Source organism: Mixophyes fleayi, chromosome 2 (assembly GCF_038048845.1).
Source record: "Mixophyes fleayi isolate aMixFle1 chromosome 2, aMixFle1.hap1, whole genome shotgun sequence".
In the NCBI taxonomy this organism is placed as follows: domain Eukaryota; kingdom Metazoa; phylum Chordata; class Amphibia; order Anura; family Limnodynastidae; genus Mixophyes; species Mixophyes fleayi.
In genome coordinates, this window is record NC_134403.1 from 334,155,260 (window position 1) to 334,177,060 (window position 21,801).

At 47.2% G+C, this 21,801-nt stretch overlaps 1 protein-coding gene across 4 annotated transcripts in view; it reads left to right on the plus strand.

The window, feature by feature from the left end:
- Positions 1-21,801, plus strand: part of SPATA22 (spermatogenesis associated 22) — a 34,134-nt gene extending 12,333 nt beyond the window's left edge. For 2 of the 4 annotated variants that reach the window (XM_075196960.1, XM_075196964.1), the window contains 4 exons: positions 667-1,003; positions 8,365-8,494; positions 9,081-9,178; positions 21,251-21,801. In XM_075196960.1, the coding sequence (XP_075053061.1) occupies positions 667-1,003; positions 8,365-8,494; positions 9,081-9,178; positions 21,251-21,433 (748 nt within the window). In that variant the 3' untranslated portion in view covers positions 21,434-21,801. The remainder of the gene's footprint in view (positions 1-666; positions 1,004-8,364; positions 8,495-9,080; positions 9,179-21,250) is intronic. The other 2 variants (XM_075196962.1, XM_075196963.1) reach the window with 2 other exon arrangements.

Here is a 21,801-nt window from a genome sequence, read left to right on the forward strand (position 1 = left end):
ATATTGCCATTATGTCCTCACCAAGGCCTGAAGACTTAAAAAAAAAACAAAAAACTTCACAAAAGGCATTGTACTGATTTTACAAAAGCAAGGGTTCGATACAATAAATTGCCTATGCAAATAAAGGAGAAATCCTTTAACTGCTGTTTTAAAAATAATGCATGGAAGCATTTACACACATCAGTTTTGCTGTAATTATATATATGTAGATTAAGGGGTACACAAATTGTATTGAATCTAAACTTGCTATGTCCTAATGTTTTTTTTTTTATTAATCAAAAATAACAAATCATCGTCCTTGCTCTTTAGAATGCTTTGACTATTGATTGCATGAATGGCTCACTTATGTTGACTGGAAAATTTGTTGCAAATCTTGGTCTTGACCTCAGCCATCCCCTTAGCATTATTCAGCTAATATCACCAGATTTACAACAGATGAATGGTGCTGAGGGGTGCAGTGTGGGGTAGGGTTTTCTCCTAACAACCACGAGAAGCCATCTTCAGTCAGGTAGTTGATACAGATGTCAAGCTATAGCTAGAAAACGAAAGGAACAGGTATGTGACTTACTATAATAACATTACAAAAGGTAGATATACACTTTTAAATAATTAAGATTCCACAATGCTGGTGCCAGATATCAAAGTAAATTCACTTTAATGTTACAGGTCCACAGATAAGAAAACTAACATTTGGCCTGAAGGTGAAAATGTTTTTTACACCCACAGTAAGGATTTAAGCTCTGGCCCTAAAAGATATTATGGACCAATGCAAATGTGGGAAAATTTAAAAGGACCGGCCATTAATGAAAAATATGTTCCTCAAGTTCATCCTCAAATACAGCTTTCAAAACACACATCTATGCCCTCTAATACGTGGTCACATTATTCTTGTGCCTCACCATCTGGAAAAAGAGATCACATGGCTTCATATTCCTTTAAAAGTAATGCTATATTGAATAAAGATAATGCATTTGCTGATATGCCTGAGGAAGAAATGGTACAGGTAAAGACTTTTCTTATTCAGCAATAATAGAGGTTTATAGTTTACCAATATATGTGTTAATGTTAGATGATACCAAGCAAAATTAAGTATAAACATAATAATAATAGTATGTCCTTTTGTTTAGCAAGATACACCCAAATTTGTAGTACACATGCTTACAAATGCGTAGGCCTACTTCTGTGTACAGATCTGACATTTGTACCTCCTTATGTTTGGAGAGGTGGAACAGGGGGAGAGAAAATGTAATCCGAGGACAGTATAAGGGCATGTTTTTGTAATTGTGACTTGAGACAAACCTGTATGGAGACTCAGGTATGACTGCTATTAGCTGTATCACTGAGGTTCCCTGAGGACTGTTGCAAATACACACTGATGACAACGATTGCTAGCACTAGCTAGCCACTTCTGATTGCGTATTGACATCTAAGGCTTTCTTCATTGGTTGCACCTATCTTATTTGATTTTGGGGGTAAATTTAATGTGTGCTTATTATACACGAGATATACTTATATACATGAGAAGTAAGTCATTGTAATACTCATTGTATCAATATTTTTTGGAAATTTCTCCTTTCAGTCTATAAGATAGTTGCAAAATGTTCTCAACATAGCCATGGCACATTACCCTGAAATAACATCAGTTGTTTACCATTTTTTTTTTGTTTCTTAATTGTTTATAATATTGACTTGAAGGTATTAAACCTCCATGTAATCATCTGGTTAATGTGAGAAAAGGCTAAACATTGTAGCTACTTCCAGAGGGCCTTGTTCTGATCTCCAAGCACTGCCTTCTTTGCCACAGTTATTGAGCAAACCATGCTACCCTGGTCCTTCTCTGATTTTGTGTTTGACACTGAATTTGGCTGACAACCTTCTCTGGCTTCATATCTCTTATTTGGCTTACTACCATGCACTGATTTTTGACCCGTGCTCTGGCCTGCTGCCTGCTCTGTATTGATCATCTTTTAATGCATCAGACACTTGCAAAAGTGAAAAGTTTGAGCAACGGCAAGGCAGTGCTTAGAGGCCAGATATGGGCCCTATTGACGGAGTAAAGAATCCTTAGTGCTTTAGTGACAGTTTGAATACTCACAAATGAGTTTTGACAGTAATATATACACTTTTAGTCATTATTATTAGTATTATTATTAATAAAGAAGATTCACAGGTCTATGTTGCTTCTTATGCAAATTTACAACAGAATGTCACTTTCTCCTTGCTTCAGTCGTTAAACTAACCATTTTAGGATTAAACTGTAAAAGGGGAGGAAAATTTGGAGGCAGAACAGATGACATGTCAAGTATGCAAACAAGGGTGGGAGTGACTGGATTTTTGAGATTTTCATGGTGTTTTACGACAACTTTGATGGCGATATATCCATAACTAAGTATCCAAGGCCCTCTAAACTTACATCAGGAAGCTTATCATAAAGACATTTGTAAATATTTCAAGAGGATATTATATCTGGGCTTTAAGTGGAATAATTGATTGGGGAAAGATTTATTTTAATCACACTAACCTAGCCTCTCCTAATCTGAAATGGTGACCACAGAGAACAGTATATTTGCATAGCATAATACAATAAGGCAGATTTATGAACCACACATAGTACAGACCCACAATGTTTCTTTATGTGCACAAATATGCCTACCTTTCTGCCTAGTGCATTTCAGGTCTTTGCAATTGCCCCTGGAATACGAAACTGCACCTAGCTTTGTGGATGCACCTGAAAATGTGCAGGCTTGAAAGACTAAATTGTAATTTGCACTTTAGGACCACACCGTTCATTCATTTATACTTTTCAGTGTTTCTTCTGAATCACTGCTCAGTTTAATCTCACTGCTTAAATTAATCTTGAGCTTGTATTCATTAAACTTTTGCATACTTCCCAAATTAGTAAATTGGGGATTCAGGTCAAATACACATGCTTCACGTTGGCATGCTGGTGTGTGGTCCATGTGGAATATCCAATGCGTCTGATGCATTGTACTGGCCCCAGCCTCTCCTTCCCCCTCTCCGAAAAACACCCCTTGCATGCTGCATGCACCATTGGCAGGCACACTCGGCACCCGCTTACCTCTGCTTTGCAGAGCATTGGTAAAACGGACATAACTCCCAATTCTCCACCCTATGAAACAAAACTTTCATGAGAAAGCAAGGTAGAGTCCTCAAATCAGGACTATTACACCTAAATTGGGACAGTTGAGAGTTGTGCTCTTGTACGTGTCAAGCTTTTTATTGCATTGCTCATAATTGTGAAAAAGAAAGTACACCCTCTTTAACTCTAATTAACAGTAGTCTTGCAAATTTGACCAATCTAATCTCTTGTGTCAACACATATTTTAATTTTGACGTTATTTATTCAACAAAAAATCATGAAGAAACCATGTGGTTCAGTAGATTGCAGGAACACCTTTAGCAGCAATAGCTTAACGTAATTGTTTTCTGTATGTGCTTATAAGTGTATAACATCATGTTTAAGGAAATGTGCCCTGTTCCTTCTTACAGCACTGCGTTAATTTATTGATGCTTGAAGGCATTAGTTTGTGCACAACTCTTAAGGGTCCTGCCACAGACACCACCATCTCAATGGGTTTGAGGTCTGACTTGGCCTTGCCAAAACCTTTTGTTAGGACTCTGTCCTATATTCAGCCCTGCAGTACCTCTATGTTACCAGAGGTGCTGGTGTTACGACTTTGGATATTTTCACCACACCTGCAGGAGTTATTCTCCTTCCTGACTATGTATTCCTGCCCCTCACCATACACCTTTTTGGTTATTGATTGTTGTTTTCCTTATCACTGGGGTTCTTTTCCCATGCCTTGGACTTTTTGCTCACCAATGTTTGCTCCCGTGTAGCTTTGGCTCTACCTTCCAACATCTTTCCAAAACTCACAGTTTACAAAGGATTCCTCCAGCATCTTGGAATACAGTATTTGCCTATGCCTAAGTAGTCTACTGCATTGTAAGATTGTGTTTATATCCTGTTACACCTGGACTGTGTCCTGTTTATTTTCTGTTATTCCTAGATTGTGTTTTTGTTATTCAAGACTCCATCATTTTCAACCAAGTGTTTGTACTTCAATATAAGTGATTATATCCTTCATCTATTGTGAATTTCTTTGCTATCCTTGCAAATGCCCAGTAATCATAATAGATTAACCAGCCCAAAAAGACAGCATTGGAGCCTACTTGCAAATTTCCTGCATAAAAATGTATTTTTCTAACTCAAGCTACCTACTCAATCCACTGCTTGCTCTGCAAACATATCTGCACTGTAAAGAATAGAACTCCCTTTACTACAGGCTGATATAAGCTGATATAATTCTGCTACACTCTCAGGTGGCTTAGGTTACTGCATTATTTCCAGATCCTGATCAAGAGACTCTCAAATACTGTTTCTCCCAGTTCTTGCTCAAATGCCTTTCATTTGCTTCTGTCAACTCTCTCTGCTACATATTCAGTGCAGGCATCACTTCTCAATAATACTACTACAAAATTTCAGTTAACCCAAGAGCTACTGTGTAGCAAAATTCAGGCTCGCAGGAGGTCAATGTCCCCATCTGACCAAGGAAGAGCAATGGTGCAGAAGGATTGGCAAATTATGCCTCTATTGTGCCAGTAATGAACATTTCTTACAAGACTGTCCACTCTGCAGACCACAACATCATAGAGAACAGTCTTCAGCTCGTCCTTATGATCCTGGATTTATTTGCACATCACCTCCCGTTTCTGTGTTACAACATGATTTATTCCCAGTGATGGTGCCTAAGCTGTTGGTTCTTCCTGCTAATCTTTCTAAAACCATTCTAAATCCAGTAACTAAGGTGTTTCAAGCTCTTCATTCTGCCTTAGTAACCAGTTCTGAACCTCTAGTCCTTGATGCCTACCCTGAGCTACCAGCCTGTTTCCAGAGCCAAGCCACCTGTGTCAAAGGTCCAGTGGTTGCTTTGTGTCCTTTGAATTTGGTTTTTTTCTCTTCACATGAGGTCTTAGAGATGCCTTATAGCGCTGCCCGGTCCAGGCCTCCCGAGTTTTGAGTCCAGTCTAAGCGTTATCTGCTACATCCAAGTTCAATCTTTTCTATTCTGCTGTCCCAATCGTCGACTCCTATTCTGCTGTCCCAGTTGGGAACTATTCAGCTGTTCAGATGGTAACTTCTGTTCTAGGATCACCAATACACCTGTTATCTGCTGCTCAGCTTGAGTGTCCAGAGACTGCTGCCCAGTCTGGGGCTATGGACCCTGGCCTCTGGGCCTGAGTATCCTGTTTCCTTGGCATCTGTGTCTGAGGTGACACCAATGTCTGCTCTGACTGCGGTGCCACGAGCAACTGTTGATAAATCCTGCAAGGACCAGTTAATCATCTTTGAGAGAGACCTTAAACGGTTTTTTGCAATCATGCAACAATGTATGAAGCAGTTTGAGGAATTTCCTACATTTTATTCAGATCAGTTTCACCAGGGTGGTTCTATTATTATGTGTTTCCAAAGGGAGCCAACGTATTTGGCCTTCTCTTTTCTTAATTCTGTTGACTCCATTATCTATAATACCATGGAGTTCGTTAATGAAGTTTGTCAGAAATACACTCTATCCATAGTAAAATGACATCACAGTTCTGTTTCCATTTAGAATCCAGCCTGTGCATCAGTTCGTATGCTTGTCTGTAAATCATAAATGCATATGGCTACGATCAGTCTATCTTTGTCTTCTAAAAAGAAGAGAAGAGCCTGAATTTGTTTACACATTTTTGAGTGTCCGAAATCCACTTCTTAAATAGGGGCTATGTTTAGGACTCTGTCTTATTTTCAACCCTGCAGTACCTCTGTTACCAGTACCAGAGGTGCCGGTGTTTTGGATATGACTTTGGATATTTTCACCACACCTGCAGGAGTTAATCTCCTTCCCCTGTTGGATCACCTGCAACTGTTTCACTGACTATTTATTCCTGCCGCTCACCATACACCTTGCTGCTTATTTATTGTTGTCTTCCTGATTATTGGGGTTCTTATCCTGTGCCATGAAATTTCTGCTCACCATTGTTTGTTTCCGTGTAGCTTTGGCTCTACCTTCCACCATCCCTCCGAACTCACAGTTTTCCTAGAATTCCTCTGACCTCTTGTTTCGCAGCATTTGCCTATGCCTAAGTATTCTACTGCATTGTAAGATTTTGTTTATATCCTGTTAGACCTGGACTATGTTTTGTTTTATTTCCTATTATTGCGTTTTTATTATTCAAGACTCCCATCATTTTCTGCAACCAAGTGTTTGTACTTCAATAGAAGTGATTATATCCTTCATGTATTCTGAACTCCTTTGCTATCCTGGATTTCTTTTCTATTTCAGTCATTTAGTTGTAGATTAGCTAGTGTGCCAATCATTGTCCAGTTGTGTGATATAATTTTGGTCAAGCTTCAGTTGCTGAACAAATGTCCTCACATTTTCATCTAGAATATTCTGGTATAAAAAGTCATCCAAGTTCTGTGGCTGCAAAACCACCCAAAATCATCACCCTTTCCCACTGTGGTTGACGGTAAGTATGAGGTTCTTGTAATATACTGTGTTTGGTTTTAAGCAAGCATGACATTGTGCATTAAGATCTAGAAAATTCATTTTAGTCTTGTCTGTACAGAGGGTATTTGTTCCAGAAGGCTTGTCTTTTGTTCAGACACAACTTTGCAAACCTAAGCCATAATGTTATTTTCAGTGTGGAGCGAAGGGACTTTCTTCTGGTCACCCTTCCATGGAAGCCATATTTGTTCAGTATTTTTCTGTTGGTAGAGTCATGAACTTTAACATTTACCCTGATGACAGACCTGTAGATCCTTAGATGTGGCTTCTGGCTTTCTTGTGATTTCTCGGAGCATCAGATAGTCTGAGTTTTGGGTGAATATGCTAGGACCCCCCTCCTACAATAAAGATTGGCAACTGTCTTCAGTGATCTACATTTGTAAATAATTGTTTTAACTGATAGTGTCAGGCGCCATCCCCGCACTCATCGGTGCCCGGGACAGACGCCTTCCTTTGCCGACAGCTCGTCCTGTTGCTAGGCAGCGGTACGCCGTCCTCTTCCTCCAGGGTCTTTCATTGCCGTGCGCATGTGTGTTCGCTCGTGTCTCCATTTCCAAACAACGGGACGCTTCTCTGCACTTCCTGTCGGTGGTCAGCTGTTTGGGCTGCTGGTTCCACTGCTACCAATCAGGGAACAGGCTTCACTATTTAAACCTGCCCCTAACACTAGGTAGATGCCAGAGTATCTAGGTCTTCCTATGCTCCAGCGTTCCCGCCTGTTTCCCTGCTGTCTGACTGACCTCCTGTGTACCGACCCGGCTTCCTCTGGTTCTGCTTCTTATCTGCCTTTGGCCTGATTGCTCCCACTGTATCTGACCTTTGGTTTGCTGACTCCGATTTGCCTTTCCCTTTGATACCGCATTTGCCAGAATGGTTTGACCTCTGCCTGCACGACCACATCTGTTCACCATCCACTCCGCTGATAGCTAATTTGGAGGGCCACGACCTGCACGTCACTTGTAGTAAACTCCCTTGTGGGGGTCCCTGGCGAAGACAGGGGACGTGTTTAGACTCCGCGCCTCCTAGCTTAGCAGCGCAAATATCAGCAAGTGTCCTTCAGTCCCTGCGTCTTGTGACAAATGGACTTCAAATTGTTTAAAAATAGTCTTCGCATCCCCTCCAGACTGATGAGCAGCAACAATTGTGTCTTTTAAACTTGACACAAACCTAAATGCCTCAAACTGAATAGTGAAAGGTTTTGCTTTATTAAAAAGTGGCAGATCTTCCTGATAACCAAAGTGCACTTGATTAGTAGCATCTGGCACACCAATGAGTTGGTGAGGACTTGATGCTTATTACCGTAATTAAGCCCTCGGGGAAATTCAGTTGGTGTTCTGAGGAACATTGCGGCTGTGCATTTTTACCGTTTATACCGTAAAAATGTCCGCTCAATTTTCCCCTCGACATTTTTGGGGTGCAAGCAAAAATGAGGGATATTTCTGTGGAGAAAAAAATCAGCGCAAGATGTCTTTCAGCCGTTTCAAAGACACCTCGCACTGATTTTTTTTAGAATTGAATCTCCCCCTCATGTAAAAATACAGATGATAAGGGTGTACTTTCTTATTCACATGACTGTATGCAAATGTTACAAGATGTGTCTTATATTGGAAGTACAAATATGTTAGGCTTAGCTGCCTTTTAATTAATGTAAGCACAAATTAAATTTTAAAGATGGCTCCACATTCCAACATCCACCTCCTTTACTAAAATACAGTTTACTTTTTGTTGTATAAACATTTTTCAGTATGCAAAAAAAAATGTATTATATGACATTATCTCCTGTTAATTTAAGGCCATACCACTTTATCAAATGACTTTCAAAGAAAAGAGCAATTCTTTAAGAATCATACCAGTATCAATTGAAAGGATGAAATACTGGAGTCAGTACACAGACAGAACTCCATTATTATTTGAACTATTAGGTATGTATGATCTGACAATTTTTTAGAAAATTACTTGAAATTATACCTTTAAAATGTTACACTAAATTAAACATTAATAATTTAAAGGGGGTTTTAACCGAACTGGCCAATATTGTTACATTTATGGCAATTAAAATAAATAACTAGGAGCTGCTTTACAATGGTTTGAGCTGAACACCATTTTTTTTACACACATGGTTAGAATTTTGCCAATATTGGAGATGAATACAGTACAAAATTGTATTCTAACTTTTGCAGGTGTACAAGGTGCGTAAATTTGCCAGTGTTTTTTGCCTGCATAACATGAAATTGTGGGTGCTCTCAGTTCTCGCAAGTTCAGGTGCAATGACATAAAAACAGAAAGAGTTTTGTACTGTGTTGAGTTAGACTGTTCATTATAAACTATTTCAATTAGCTAGTCACCCTAGCTTGTGTTGCCTGCATTTGTTATAGTGTTACTTATATAAAATTTATTACTATAAGTGGTACAGAAGTCAATGCATGTTTGCCACAGAGCAGTATAGCTGTAAATATGAGAAAATTTTTATGGGTGATGCTTAACTAGAAATGTACTCGTTTCTGATAGCCACTCTTGACTCTGCCGTAACATCAGGTGATCATGGATCAAAGTTATTCCTTATAAGAGATGGCAAGAACATCGTCCCATGCATATTTTTTGAAATTGTAAGTAATAGCAACACTTTATTTTAAGTAGGTCATTTTGTCCACTAGAACCTCTGACATGAGTTATCATATTGTAGTACATATCTTTTTTGCGTATCAAATATTATTTGGGAATATATGTTTGATGTTTAAAAATTAAATGAAAGCATTGGTAAAGACTACAAATTTTGGAATCTTAAATGATATTGCTTGGTGACCCTGCACTGAACACACAGTTGGCTGAATACATGGATAAGAAACCCTAGGTGTATGCAATACTATGATTATTATGCTAAAAGCTACGCATTCTTTAAGAAGCAATCACTACAATGCTAAAAGCAAAATTAAGTGTTTAACAGAAAAAGTGACATTGTAAACTGAAATACTTTTGTATATGCATATGGTTTGTCTGAGTAATTCAAGGGATTTTTTATTTACCTGAGAAAAATATGAGTTTGTATTTTTATGTTTTGTGTGCATAAATTGCAAGTCTTATAGAAATGTATTTATGATACATTGGAATAACAGGCATTACTTTTTATTTGTACATTTTATTGTGCCTTGTGCACTATGCATGTGTGAAAAAAAGTAGCTTGAATTGGCTTATAAGTTGTAATACATGTTGCACTGTGCTCTCTTGGACTATCTTTCTCATATGTCACAGTTCCCCTACAGGCAGAGGAGCTGTATGGAGGAAGCCAACCCAAGAGAGCATGGTTTAGTCCTCAGCCTTACTTGCAAGCTGAACTGTATTACATGCACTCTCAAGGGCACCCCAGACCATGGCGAAACACCATTTTCTGTATACATGCATAGTGCACATGGCAATACGCAATGTATAGATAAAATCCTAATGCTAAACAAGCTAACAGGTTCTCGTTAAATCTCACCAATTTACTTTAGGGCAGTGGTTCCCAAACTTTCTCAGTTCGAGGCACCCTTAGGGTCACCATAATCTTTCCAAGGCACCCCTAAGCCAAAATAATTACCGGGTAGTCCCATTTTTAAGTAGTTGGGTAAAAATTACGTAAGCTGTATTTAGGCCCCTTTGCCATCACATTGTGCCCCTTCATCTTATCACTGCTCCCCTTCACCATATTACTCTGTCCCCCTCTTCGCCATCTCACACTCTGTGTCCCCTTCTTTGCCATCTCTCTGTCCCCCTCCTTCAGTGTCTCTCTCTGTCCCCCTCCTTCAGTGTCTCTCTCTGTCCCCCTCCTTCATCGTGTCTCTCTGTCCCACTCCTTAATCATGTCTCTCTCTGTCCCCCTTCAGCGTGTCTCTCTGTCCCCCTTCAGCGTGTCTCTCTCTGTCCCCCTTCAGCGTGTCTCTCTCTGTCCCCCTTCAGCGTGTCTCTCTCTGTCCCCCTTCAGCGTGTGTCTCTCTGTCCCCCTTCAGCGTGTCTCTCTCTGTCCCCCTTCAGCGTGTCTCTCTCTGTCCCCCTTCAGCGTGTCTCTCTCTGCCCCCCTTCAGCGTCTCTCTCTGTCCCTTCAGCGTCTTTCTCTCTGTCCCTTCAGCATCTTTCTCTCTGTGCCCCTTCAACGTGTCTCTCTCTGTCCCCCTTCAGCGTGTCTCTCTCTGTCCCCCTTCAGCGTGTCTCTCTCTCTGTCCCCCTTCAGCGTGTCTCTCTCTCTGCCCCCCTTCAGCGTCTCTCTCTGCCCCCCTTCAGCGTGTCTCTCTGCCCCCCTTCAGCTTCTTTTTCTGCCCCCCTTCAGTGTCTCTCTCTCTGCCCCCCTTCAGCGTCTCTCTCTACCCCTTCAGCTTCTCTCTCTGACCCCCTTCAGCGTCTCTCTCTCTGTCCCCCTTCAGCGTCTCTCTCTCTGTCCCCCTTCAGCGTCTCTCTCTCTGTCCCCCTTCAGCGTCTCTCTCTCTGTCCCCCTTCAGCGTGTCTCTCTCTGTCCCCCTTCAGCGTGTCTCTCTCTGTCCCCCTTCAGCGTGTCTCTCTCTGTCCCCCTTCAGCGTGTCTCTCTCTGTCCCCCTTCAGCGTCTCTCTCTGCCCCCCTTCAGCGTCTCTCTCTGACCCCCTTCAGCGTCTCTCTCTCTGTCCCCCTTCAGCGTCTCTCTCTCTGTCCGACTTCAGCGTCTCTCTCTCTGTCCGCCTTCAGCGTCTCTCTCTCTGTCCCCCTTCAGCGTCTCTCTATCCCTTCAGCGTGTCTCTCTGTCCCCCTTCAGCGTGTCTCTCTATCCCCCTTCAGTGTCTCTCTCTGTCCCCCTTCAGCGTGTCTCTCTGTCCCCCTTCAGCGTGTCTCTCTGTCCCCCTTCAGCGTGTCTCTCTGTCCCCCTTCAGCGTGTCTCTCTGTCCCCCTTCAGCGTGTCTCTCTGTCCCCCTTCAGCGTGTCTCTCTGTCCCCCTTCAGCGTCTCTCTCGGTCCCCCTTCAGCTTCTCTCTCGGTCCCCCTTCAGCGTGTCTCTCAGACCCCCTTCAGCGTCTCTCTGTCCACCTTCAGCGTGTCTCCCTCTGTCCACCTTCAGCGTGTCTCCCTCTGTCCACCTTCAGCGTGTCTCCCTCTGTCCCCCTTCAGCGTGTCTCCCTCTGTCCCCCTTCAGCGTGTCTCCCTCTGTCCCCCTTCAGCGTGTCTCCCTCTGTCCCCCTTCAGCGTGTGTCTCCCTGTCCCCCTTCAGCGTGTGTCTCCCTGTCCCCCTTCAGCGTGTGTCTCCCTGTCCCCCTTCAGCGTGTGTCTCCCTGTCCCCCTTCAGCGTGTTTCCCTGTCCCCCTTCAGCGTGTTTCCCTGTCCCCCTTCAGCGTGTTTCCCTGTCCCCCTTCAGCGTGTTTCCCTGTCCCCCTTCAGCGTGTTTCCCTGTCCCCCTTCAGCGTGTTTCTCTGACCCCCTTCAGCGTGTCTCTCTCTGACCCCCTTCAGCGTCTCTCTCTCTGTCCGCCTTCAGCGTCTCTCTCTCTGTCCCCCTTCAGCGTCTCTCTCTCTGTCCCCCTTCAGCGTCTCTCTATCCCTTCAGTGTCTCTCTCTGTCCCCCTTCAGCGTGTCTCTCTGTCCCCCTTCAGCGTCTCTCTCTCTATCCCTTCAGCGTCTCTCTCGGTCCCCCTTCAGCGTGTCTCTCAGACCCCCTTCAGCGTCTCTCTGTCCACCTTCAGCGTGTCTCCCTCTGTCCCCCTTCAGCGTGTCTCCCTCTGTCCCCCTTCAGCGTGTCTCCCTCTGTCCCCCTTCAGCGTGTCTCCCTCTGTCACCCTTCAGCGTGTCTCCCTCTGTCCCCCTTCAGCGTGTCTCCCTCTGTCCCCCTTCAGCGTGTCTCCCTCTGTCCCCCTTCAGCGTGTCTCCCTCTGTCCCCCTTCAGCGTGTCTCCCTGTCCCCCTTCAGCGTGTCTCCCTGTCCCCCTTCAGCGTGTCTCCCTGTCCCCCTTCAGCGTGTCTCCCTGTCCCCCTTCAGCGTGTTTCCCTGTCCCCCTTCAGCGTGTTTCCCTGTCCCCCTTCAGCGTGTTTCTCTGAACCCCTTCAGCGTCTCTCTCTGACCCCCTTCAGCGTGTCTCTCTCTGTCCCCCTTCAGCGTGTCTCTCTCTGTCCCCCTTCAGCGTGTCTCTCTCTGTCCCCCTTCAGCGTGTCTCTCTCTGTCCCCCTTCAGCGTCTCTCTCTCTGTCCCCCTTCAGCGTCTCTCTCTCTGTCCCCCTTCAGCGTCTCTCTCTCTGCCCCCCTTCAGCGTCTCTCTCTCTGTCCCTTCAGCTTCTCTCTCTCTGTCCCTTCAGCGTCTCTCTCTCTGTCCCTTCAGCGTCTCTCTCTGTCCCTTCAGCGTCTCTCTCTGACTCCCTTCAGCGTCTCTCTCTCTCTGACCCCCTTTCAGCGTCTCTCTCTGTCCCCCTTCAGCGTGTCTCTCTCTGTCCCCCTTCAGCGTCTCTCTCTGCCCCCCTTCAGCGTCTCTTTCTGTCCCCCTTCAGCGTCTCTCTCTCTGTCCCCCTTCAGCGTCTCTCTCTCTGTCCGCCTTCAGCGTCTCTCTCTCTGTGCCCCTTCAGCGTGTTTCCCTGTCCCCCTTCAGCGTCTCTCTCTCTATCCCTTCAGCGTGTCTCTCTGTCCCCCTTCAGCGTGTCTCTCTGTCCCCCTTCAGCGTGTCTCTCTGTCCCCCTTCAGCGTCTCTCTCTCTGTCCCTTCAGCGTCTCTCTCTGTCCCTTCAGCGTCTCTCTCTGACTCCCTTCAGCGTCTCTCTCTCTCTGACCCCCTTTCAGCGTCTCTCTCTGTCCCCCTTCAGCGTGTCTCTCTCTGTCCCCCTTCAGCGTGTCTCTCTCTGCCCCCCTTCAGCGTCTCTCTCTGCCCCCCTTCAGCGTCTCTCTCTCTGTCCCCCTTCAGCGTCTCTCTCTCTGTCCCCCTTCAGCGTCTCTCTCTCTGTCCGCCTTCAGCGTCTCTCTCTCTGTCCGCCTTCAGCGTCTCTCTCTCTGTCCGCCTTCAGCGTGTTTCCCTGTCCCCCTTCAGCGTCTCTCTCTCTATCCCTTCAGCGTGTCTCTCTGTCCCCCTTCAGCGTGTCTCTCTGTCCCCCTTCAGTGTCTCTCTCTGTCCCCCTTCAGTGTCTCTCTCTGTCCCCCTTCAGCGTGTCTCTCTGTCCCCCTTCAGCGTGTCTCTCTGTCCCCCTTCAGCGTGTCTCTCTGTCCCCCTTCAGCGTGTCTCTCTGTCCCCCTTCAGCGTGTCTCTCTGTCCCCTTTCAGCGTGTCTCTCTGTCCCCTTTCAGCGTGTCTCTCTGTCCCCTTTCAGCGTGTCTCTCTGTCCCCTTTCAGCGTGTCTCTCTGTCCCCCTTCAGCGTGTCTCTCTGTCCCCCTTCAGCGTGTCTCTGTCCCCCTTCAGCGTCTCTCTCTCTGTCCCCCTTCAGCGTCTCTCTCTCTGTCCGCCTTCAGCGTCTCTCTCTCTGTGCCCCTTCAGCGTGTTTCCCTGTCCCCCTTCAGCGTCTCTCTCTCTATCCCTTCAGCGTGTCTCTCTGTCCCCCTTCAGCGTCTCTCTCTCTGTCCCTTCAGCGTCTCTCTCTGTCCCTTCAGCGTCTCTCTCTGACTCCCTTCAGCGTCTCTCTCTCTCTGACCCCCTTTCAGCGTCTCTCTCTGTCCCCCTTCAGCGTGTCTCTCTCTGCCCCCCTTCAGCGTCTCTCTCTGCCCCCCTTCAGCGTCTCTCTCTGTCCCCCTTCAGCGTCTCTCTCTCTCTGTCCCCCTTCAGCGTCTCTCTCTCTGTCCCCCTTCAGCGTCTCTCTCTCTGTCCCCCTTCAGCGTCTCTCTCTCTGTCCGCCTTCAGCGTCTCTCTCTCTGTGCCCCTTCAGCGTGTTTCCCTGTCCCCCTTCAGCGTCTCTCTCTCTATCCCTTCAGCGTCTCTCTCTCTCCCCCTTCAGCGTGTCTCTCTGTCCCCCTTCAGCTTGTCTCTCTGTCCCCCTTCAGTGTCTCTCTCTGTCCCCCTTCAGTGTCTCTCTCTGTCCCCTTCAGTATCTCTCTCTGTCCCCCTTCAGCGTGTCTCTCTGTCCCCCTTCAGCGTGTCTCTCTGTCCCCCTTCAGCGTGTCTCTCTGTCCCCCTTCAGCGTGTCTCTCTGTCCCCCTTCAGCGTGTCTCTCTGTCCCCTTTCAGCGTGTCTCTCTGTCCCCTTTCAGCGTGTCTCTCTGTCCCCCTTCAGCGTGTCTCTCTGTCCCCCTTCAGCGTGTCTCTGTCCCCCTTCAGCGTGTCTCTCTGTCCCCCTTGAGCGTGTCTCCCTCTGTCCCCCTTCAGCGTGTCTCCCTCTGTCCCCCTTCAGCGTGTCTCCCTCTGTCCCCCTTCAGCGTGTCTCCCTCTGTCCCCCTTCAGCGTGTCTCCCTCTGTCCCCCTTCAGCGTGTCTCCCTGTCCCCCTTCAGCGTGTTTCCCTGTCCCCCTTCAGCGTGTTTCCCTGTCCCCCTTCAGCGTGTTTCCCTCTCCCCCTTCAGCGTCTCTCTCTGACCCCCTTCAGCGTCTCTCTCTGACCCCCTTCAGCGTCTCTCTCTGACCCCCTTCAGCGTCTCTCTCTGACCCCCTTCAGCGTCTCTCTCTGACCCCCTTCAGCGTCTCTCTCTGACCCCCTTCAGCGTCTCTCTCTGACCCCCTTCAGCGTCTCTCTCTCTGACCCCCTTCAGCGTCTTTCTCTCTGTCCTCCTTCAACGTGTCTCTCTCTGTCCCCCTTCAGCGTGTCTCTCTCTGTCCCCCTTCAGCGTTTCTCTCTCTGTCCCCCTTCAGCGTGTCTCTCTCTGTCCCCCTTCAGCGTCTCTCTCTCTGTCCCCCTTCAGCGTCTCTCTCTCTGTCCCCCTTCAGCGTCTCTCTCTCTGTCCCCCTTCAGCGTGTCTCTCTCTGTCCCCCTTCAGCGTCTCTCTCTCTGTCCCCCTTCAGCGTCTCTCTCTCTGTCCCCCTTCAGCGTCTCTCTCTCTGTCCCTTCAGCGTCTCTCTCTCTGTCCCTTCAGCGTCTCTCTCTGTCCCTTCAGCGTCTCTCTCTGTCCCTTCAGCGTCTCTCTCTGACTCCCTTCAGCGTCTCTCTCTCTCTGACCCCCTTTCAGCGTCTCTCTCTCTGTCCCCCTTCAGCGTGTCTCTCTGTCCCCCTTCAGCGTGTCTCTCTCTGTCCCCCTTCAGCGTGTCTCTCTCTGTCCCCCTTCAGCGTGTCTCTCTCTGTCCCCCTTCAGCGTCTCTCTCTCTGTCCCCCTTCAGCGTCTCTCTCTCTGTCCCCCTTCAGCGTCTCTCTCTCTGTCCCCCTTCAGCGTCTCTCTCTCTCTGTCCCCCTTCAGCGTCTCTCTCTCTCTGTCCCCCTTCAGCGTCTCTCTCTCTGTCCCCCTTCAGCGTCTCTCTCTCTGTCCGCCTTCAGCGTCTCTCTCTCTGTGCCCCTTCAGCGTGTTTCCCTGTCCCCCTTCAGCGTCTCTCTCTCTATCCCTTCAGCGTCTCTCTCTCTCCCCCTTCAGCGTGTCTCTCTGTCCCCCTTCAGCGTGTCTCTCTGTCCCCCTTCAGCGTGTCTCTCTGTCCCCCTTCAGTGTCTCTCTCTGTCCCCCTTCAGTGTCTCTCTCTGTCCCCCTTCAGTGTCTCTCTCTGTCCCCCTTCAGCGTGTCTCTCTGTCCCCCTTCAGCGTGTCTCTCTGTCCCCCTTCAGCGTGTCTCTCTGTCCCCCTTCAGCGTGTCTCTCTGTCCCCCTTCAGCGTGTCTCTCTGTCCCCCTTCAGCGTGTCTCTCTGTCCCCCTTCAGCGTGTCTCTCTGTCCCCTTTCAGCGTGTCTCTCTGTCCCCTTTCAGCGTGTCTCTCTGTCCCCCTTCAGCGTGTCTCTGTCCCCCTTCAGCGTGTCTCTCTGTCCCCCTTGAGCGTGTCTCCCTCTGTCCCCCTTCAGCGTGTCTCCCTCTGTCCCCCTTCAGCGTGTTTCCCTGTCCCCCTTCAGCGTGTTTCCCTGTCCCCCTTCAGCGTCTCTCTCTGACCCCCTTCAGCGTCTCTCTCTGACCCCCTTCAGCGTCTCTCTCTGACCCCCTTCAGCGTCTCTCTCTGACCCCCTTCAGCGTCTCTCTCTGACCCCCTTCAGCGTCTCTCTCTGACCCCCTTCAGCGTCTCTCTCTCTGACCCCCTTCAGCGTCTTTCTCTCTGTCCCCCTTCAACGTGTCTCTCTCTGTCCCCCTTCAGCGTGTCTCTCTCTGTCCCCCTTCAGCGTGTCTCTCTCTGTCCCCCTTCAGCGTGTCTCTCTCTGTCCCCCTTCAGCGTGTCTCTCTCTGTCCCCCTTCAGCGTGTCTCTCTCTGTCCCCCTTCAGCGTGTCTCTCTGTCCCCCTTCAGCGTGTCTCTCTGTCCCCCTTCAGCGTGTCTCTCTGTCCCCCTTCAGCGTGTCTCTCTGTCCCCTTTCAGCGTGTCTCTCTGTCCCCTTTCAGCGTGTCTCTCTGTCCCCCTTCAGCGTGTCTCTCTGTCCCCCTTCAGCGTGTCTCTGTCCCCCTTCAGCGTGTCTCTCTGTCCCCCTTGAGCGTGTCTCCCTCTGTCCCCCTTCAGCGTGTCTCCCTCTGTCCCCCTTCAGCGTGTCTCCCTCTGTCCCCCTTCAGCGTGTCTCCCTCTGTCCCCCTTCAGCGTGTCTCCCTGTCCCCCTTCAGCGTGTTTCCCTGTCCCCCTTCAGCGTGTTTCCCTGTCCCCCTTCAGCGTGTTTCCCTGTCCCCCTTCAGCGTGTTTCCCTGTCCCCCTTCAGCGTCTCTCTCTGACCCCCTTCAGCGTCTCTCTCTGACCCCCTTCAGCGTCTCTCTCTGACCCCCTTCAGCGTCTCTCTCTGACCCCCTTCAGCGTCTCTCTCTGACCCCCTTCAGCGTCTCTCTCTCTCTGACCCCCTTTCAGCGTCTCTCTCTCTGTCCCCCTTCAGCGTCTCTCTCTCTGTCCCCCTTCAGCGTCTCTCTCTCTGTCCCCCTTCAGCGTGTCTCTCTCTGTCCCCCTTCAGCGTGTCTCTCTCTGTCCCCCTTCAGCGTGTCTCTCTCTGTCCCCCTTCAGCGTCTCTCTCTGTCCCCCTTCAGCGTCTCTCTCTCTGTCCCCCTTCAGCGTCTCTCTCTCTGTCCCCCTTCAGCGTCTCTCTCTCTGTCCCTTCAGCGTCTCTCTCTCTGTCCCTTCAGCGTCTCTCTCTGTCCCTTCAGCGTCTCTCTCTGACTCCCTTCAGCGTCTCTCTCTCTCTGACCCCATTTCAGCGTCTCTCTCTCTGTCCCCCTTCAGCGTGTCTCTCTGTCCCCCTTCAGCGTGTCTCTCTCTGTCCCCCTTCAGCGTCTCTCTCTGTCCCCCTTCAGCGTCTCTCTCTCTGTCCCCCTTCAGCGTCTCTCTCTCTGTCCCCCTTCAGCGTCTCTCTCTCTGTCCCCCTTCAGTGTCTCTCTCTCTGTCCGCCTTCAGCGTCTCTCTCTCTGTGCCCCTTCAGCGTGTTTCCCTGTCCCCCTTCAGCGTCTCTCTCTGTCCCCCTTCAGCGTGTCTCTCTGTCCCCCTTCAGCGTGTCTCTCTGTCCCCCTTCAGTGTCTCTCTCTGTCCCCCTTCAGTGTCTCTCTCTGTCCCCCTTCAGCGTGTCTCTCTGTCCCCCTTCAGCGTGTCTCTCTGTCCCCCTTCAGCGTGTCTCTCTGTCCCCTTTCAGCGTGTCTCTCTGTCCCCTTTCAGCGTGTCTCTCTGTCCCCTTTCAGCGTGTCTCTCTGTCCCCCTTCAGCGTGTCTCTCTGTCCCCCTTCAGCGTGTCTCTCTGTCCCCCTTGAGCGTCTCTCTCTGTCCCCCTTCAGCGTCTCTCTCGGTCGCCCTTCAGCGTGTCTCTCTCTGACCCCCTTCAGCGTCTCTCTCTGACCCCCTTCAGCGTCTCTCTCTGACCCCCTTCAGCGTCTCTCTCTGACCCCCTTCAGCGTCTCTCTCTCTGACCCCCTTCAGCGCCTCTCTCTCTGACCCCCTTCAGCGCCTCTCTCTCTGACCCCCTTCAGCGCCTCTCTCTCTGTCCCCCTTCAGCGCCTCTCTCTCTGTCCCCCTTCAGCGTGTCTCTGTCCCCCTTCAGCATGTCTCTCTCTGTCCCCCTTCAGCGTGTCTCTCTGTGTCCCCCTTCAGCGTCTCTCTGACCCCCTTCAGCGTCTCTCTCTGACCCCCTTCAGCGCCTCTCTCTGACCCCCTTCAGCGTCTCTCTCTGACCCCCTTCAGCGTCTCTCTCTCTGACCCCCTTCAGCGTCTCTCTCTCTGACCCCCTTCAGCGCCTCTCTCTCTGACCCCCTTCAGCGCCTCTCTCTCTGACCCCCTTCAGCGCCTCTCTCTCTGTCCCCCTTCAGCGTGTCTCTGTCCCCCTTCAGCATGTCTCTCTCTGTCCCCCTTCAGCGTGTCTCTGTCCCTTCAGCGTGTCTCTCTGTGTCCCCCTTCAGCGTGTCTCTCTGTGCCCCCCTTCACTCTCCTTTACTTGCCTTCTTTCCTGACATCCTCTCTGCTGCTGCTCCTCACTGAGACTGACGGACGTGATGACGTCACGCCCGGCAGTCAGTGAGCAGGAAGATCCGGCGCTGGATGATTGGTAAGTTGTTGTTTTTTTTTCTCTCTTCTGTTTATTGCTAGGGCGATCGCGGCACCTCTGTGACAGCGCCGTGGCACCCCAGGGAGCCGCAGCGCATACTTTGGGAACCGCTGCTTTAGGGTATTTTTGGGTAGTACAGACATACAGATTTAAGGCTCAGTTCAGATGGGTGACTTTTACAACAGCTACAAGTTTTGAGATCTGCAAACATTGGTATTATACCCTGCCTTGTCGTTATGGTAATTCACAAGCTACATCTGAATTGATATACCACTCAATGCATTGTTTCAGTTACACAGCAAATTTACTGACAATGTGTGAATACAGCTTACTCAATATAACCTCAGAAGCATTCAAACACAGCGTTTGTAATTGCAAATTGCCATTATTTTCAAAGGGAGAATTTGATTTTCCAGGAAACAAAACTAAATGCTACAGCAATTAGTAATAAGTGTGAAAACAAATAAGTAGATGTAGGAATTGTTGCGCCCTGGCACAGTGTTTTGTAACTACGGCTCCTGCCACACCCCATTAGACACTGAGAACGCCATCCAACTTTAGGTGTATCAAGAGAATATCATCAAACCATGTTTTTCAACCACTTGTAGATGTCTGTCCCTACAGTGTATCTCAATCAGCATTTGGACATTGACAATTATTCGTCCATCATTCTTAAATTTAATCCATCATCTAGACATGGTGTTATGATTAACTGGGTATTTGCATTCATAGCAAAGGAGTCCAGAATAGGTGACCGATAGATATACAGTATATATAGGGGGAGCGGGAATAAATATTCGGGGAAGCAGGTGAAGGTGGTCAAATAGAAGAATGAGATTAACTCCTGCTGGTGAGGTGAAAATGTTCAAAGTCATAACAGCAGTATCTCTGGTAAAGCAAAGGTACTGGAGGCTTGATACAAAATAAAAACAGTCCTAACACGTAGCCTTACCACATATCGTTATGCTCATACTTCCTGTTACAATGTTACCAAAATGATACAAAAATATATAATTGTGTAAAAAGATACATTCAATAATATAATTCTTTCTGCAGTATTTATCAGATTCCCTCTGATCTTGTTTTGTAAACAGATAAGGCACGTTTTCTGGATTACATGCCATAAAGCTCTAAGGTTTGGTACCCACATTTTAGCTGTCAAATAGTCATACCGGACTAAAATGCCCATAAATGGAATGATTAAATCTTGCCAGAAACTTTGCCACTATAGTTGAAATACCCTTTTAAAATGGAAATGAGTAAGGAAATATTAATCCAGTGTCTACACATATACTTGTACCAATAATTTTTATGTGATTCTAAAACCTGAAGGTTGCTGATGTCTTCAACACACAAAGCTGCCAGGGGGGGGCAAACTAGCTAGCCTGTGTTGCAAAATAAATATACATAAGCCTGCTATCAGGACATCTGGTTCCCTTCCACAGTCCAAACACATCCTGGGAAGTTATTTAGCTTATTACAGAATGGATTACAGTGAGTGTGTGTGTGTGTGGGGGGGGGGGGGGTAAGGAGTTTAGAGTGTAAGCTCCAGTGAGACAAGGTCAGGTGTGAATAATTACATAGTCTCTGTACAGCTCTGTGTAAGATGATTGTCACTATAAAAATAAAAGATAATAAATAAATGCTCTTTGACAAATTGAGGAAGTATAGATAAACTTACTAGGCACGTAAGTCACTATTAAACATAAATGTTAAAAATAAATGTTTCTTGAGCATGTTTAAAATAATCAGTCATGTTAAAGCTGCACTATGAACCTAAAGTGAACATTTTTGTTCACTTAGAAATTGCTGCAGAATGGAGATGTAAGCTGTAGGACCAACGAGAAGCTGCAATGTCCTTGATTATGGCTTCTTATTGGTCCCCCTGCTCAAACCCCCTCTAAAATGTTAACCAGCACTGGTTTTCAGCCGATGGGGTGAGACTAACCATGTAGACCACGGAAAACCGAATGCACGTAGCAGCACCAGGGGCTCCAGGGAGGGGTTGGAACAATAATGCTATGATCACTCTCTAGGTGGTAGTACAGCTATAAGTAGAGGTTGGCCATACTGTTTTGTAAACATTTACAATTCTCTTAAAAATCATATATGTTGTGTGTGCATACCATAAACCTTTGTATTATGATTATATGCATGAATGTGTTGTTGCTTAGGACCGGGACTTGCCAAGACTAATCAGAGGTCGAGTTCTTAGAACAATGGGAAACTATGACAAGAAGAGAAACATATTCAAGTGTGTTTCTGTAAGACCTGCATCAGTAGCAGAGCAACAAACCTTTATGAAATTTATCACAGCTGCTGAAAAAGAGATGGAGATGTATGTTAAGCTTGAATGAAATGTAGGCTTGTTAAACAAATATAATTTTTTGTAAAAATCTGATGTTTATTTTGTATGTATTAAATATGCATATAATTTAGTTTTCACGTGTAATATCACAAGATCCTGTATATTACATTAATTCTAATGGCACATGAAAGTTGAGGCATATATTGTGTTTTTGAAACGTAAAAATAATAAATATTGTTTTCTGTATGGTTATCTTGTTTGCATTTTGCTACACCTATCTTGGCAAGTATTTGTTTTAACCGGTTAGCAAATATATTATTTTATATTTTCTGAATACTCACCTATAAACTGGTGTCACATTATCATTTTTGAAGTCCACATTTTTCCAGCCACAATTGCATGAGCTTGTGTTTTGGG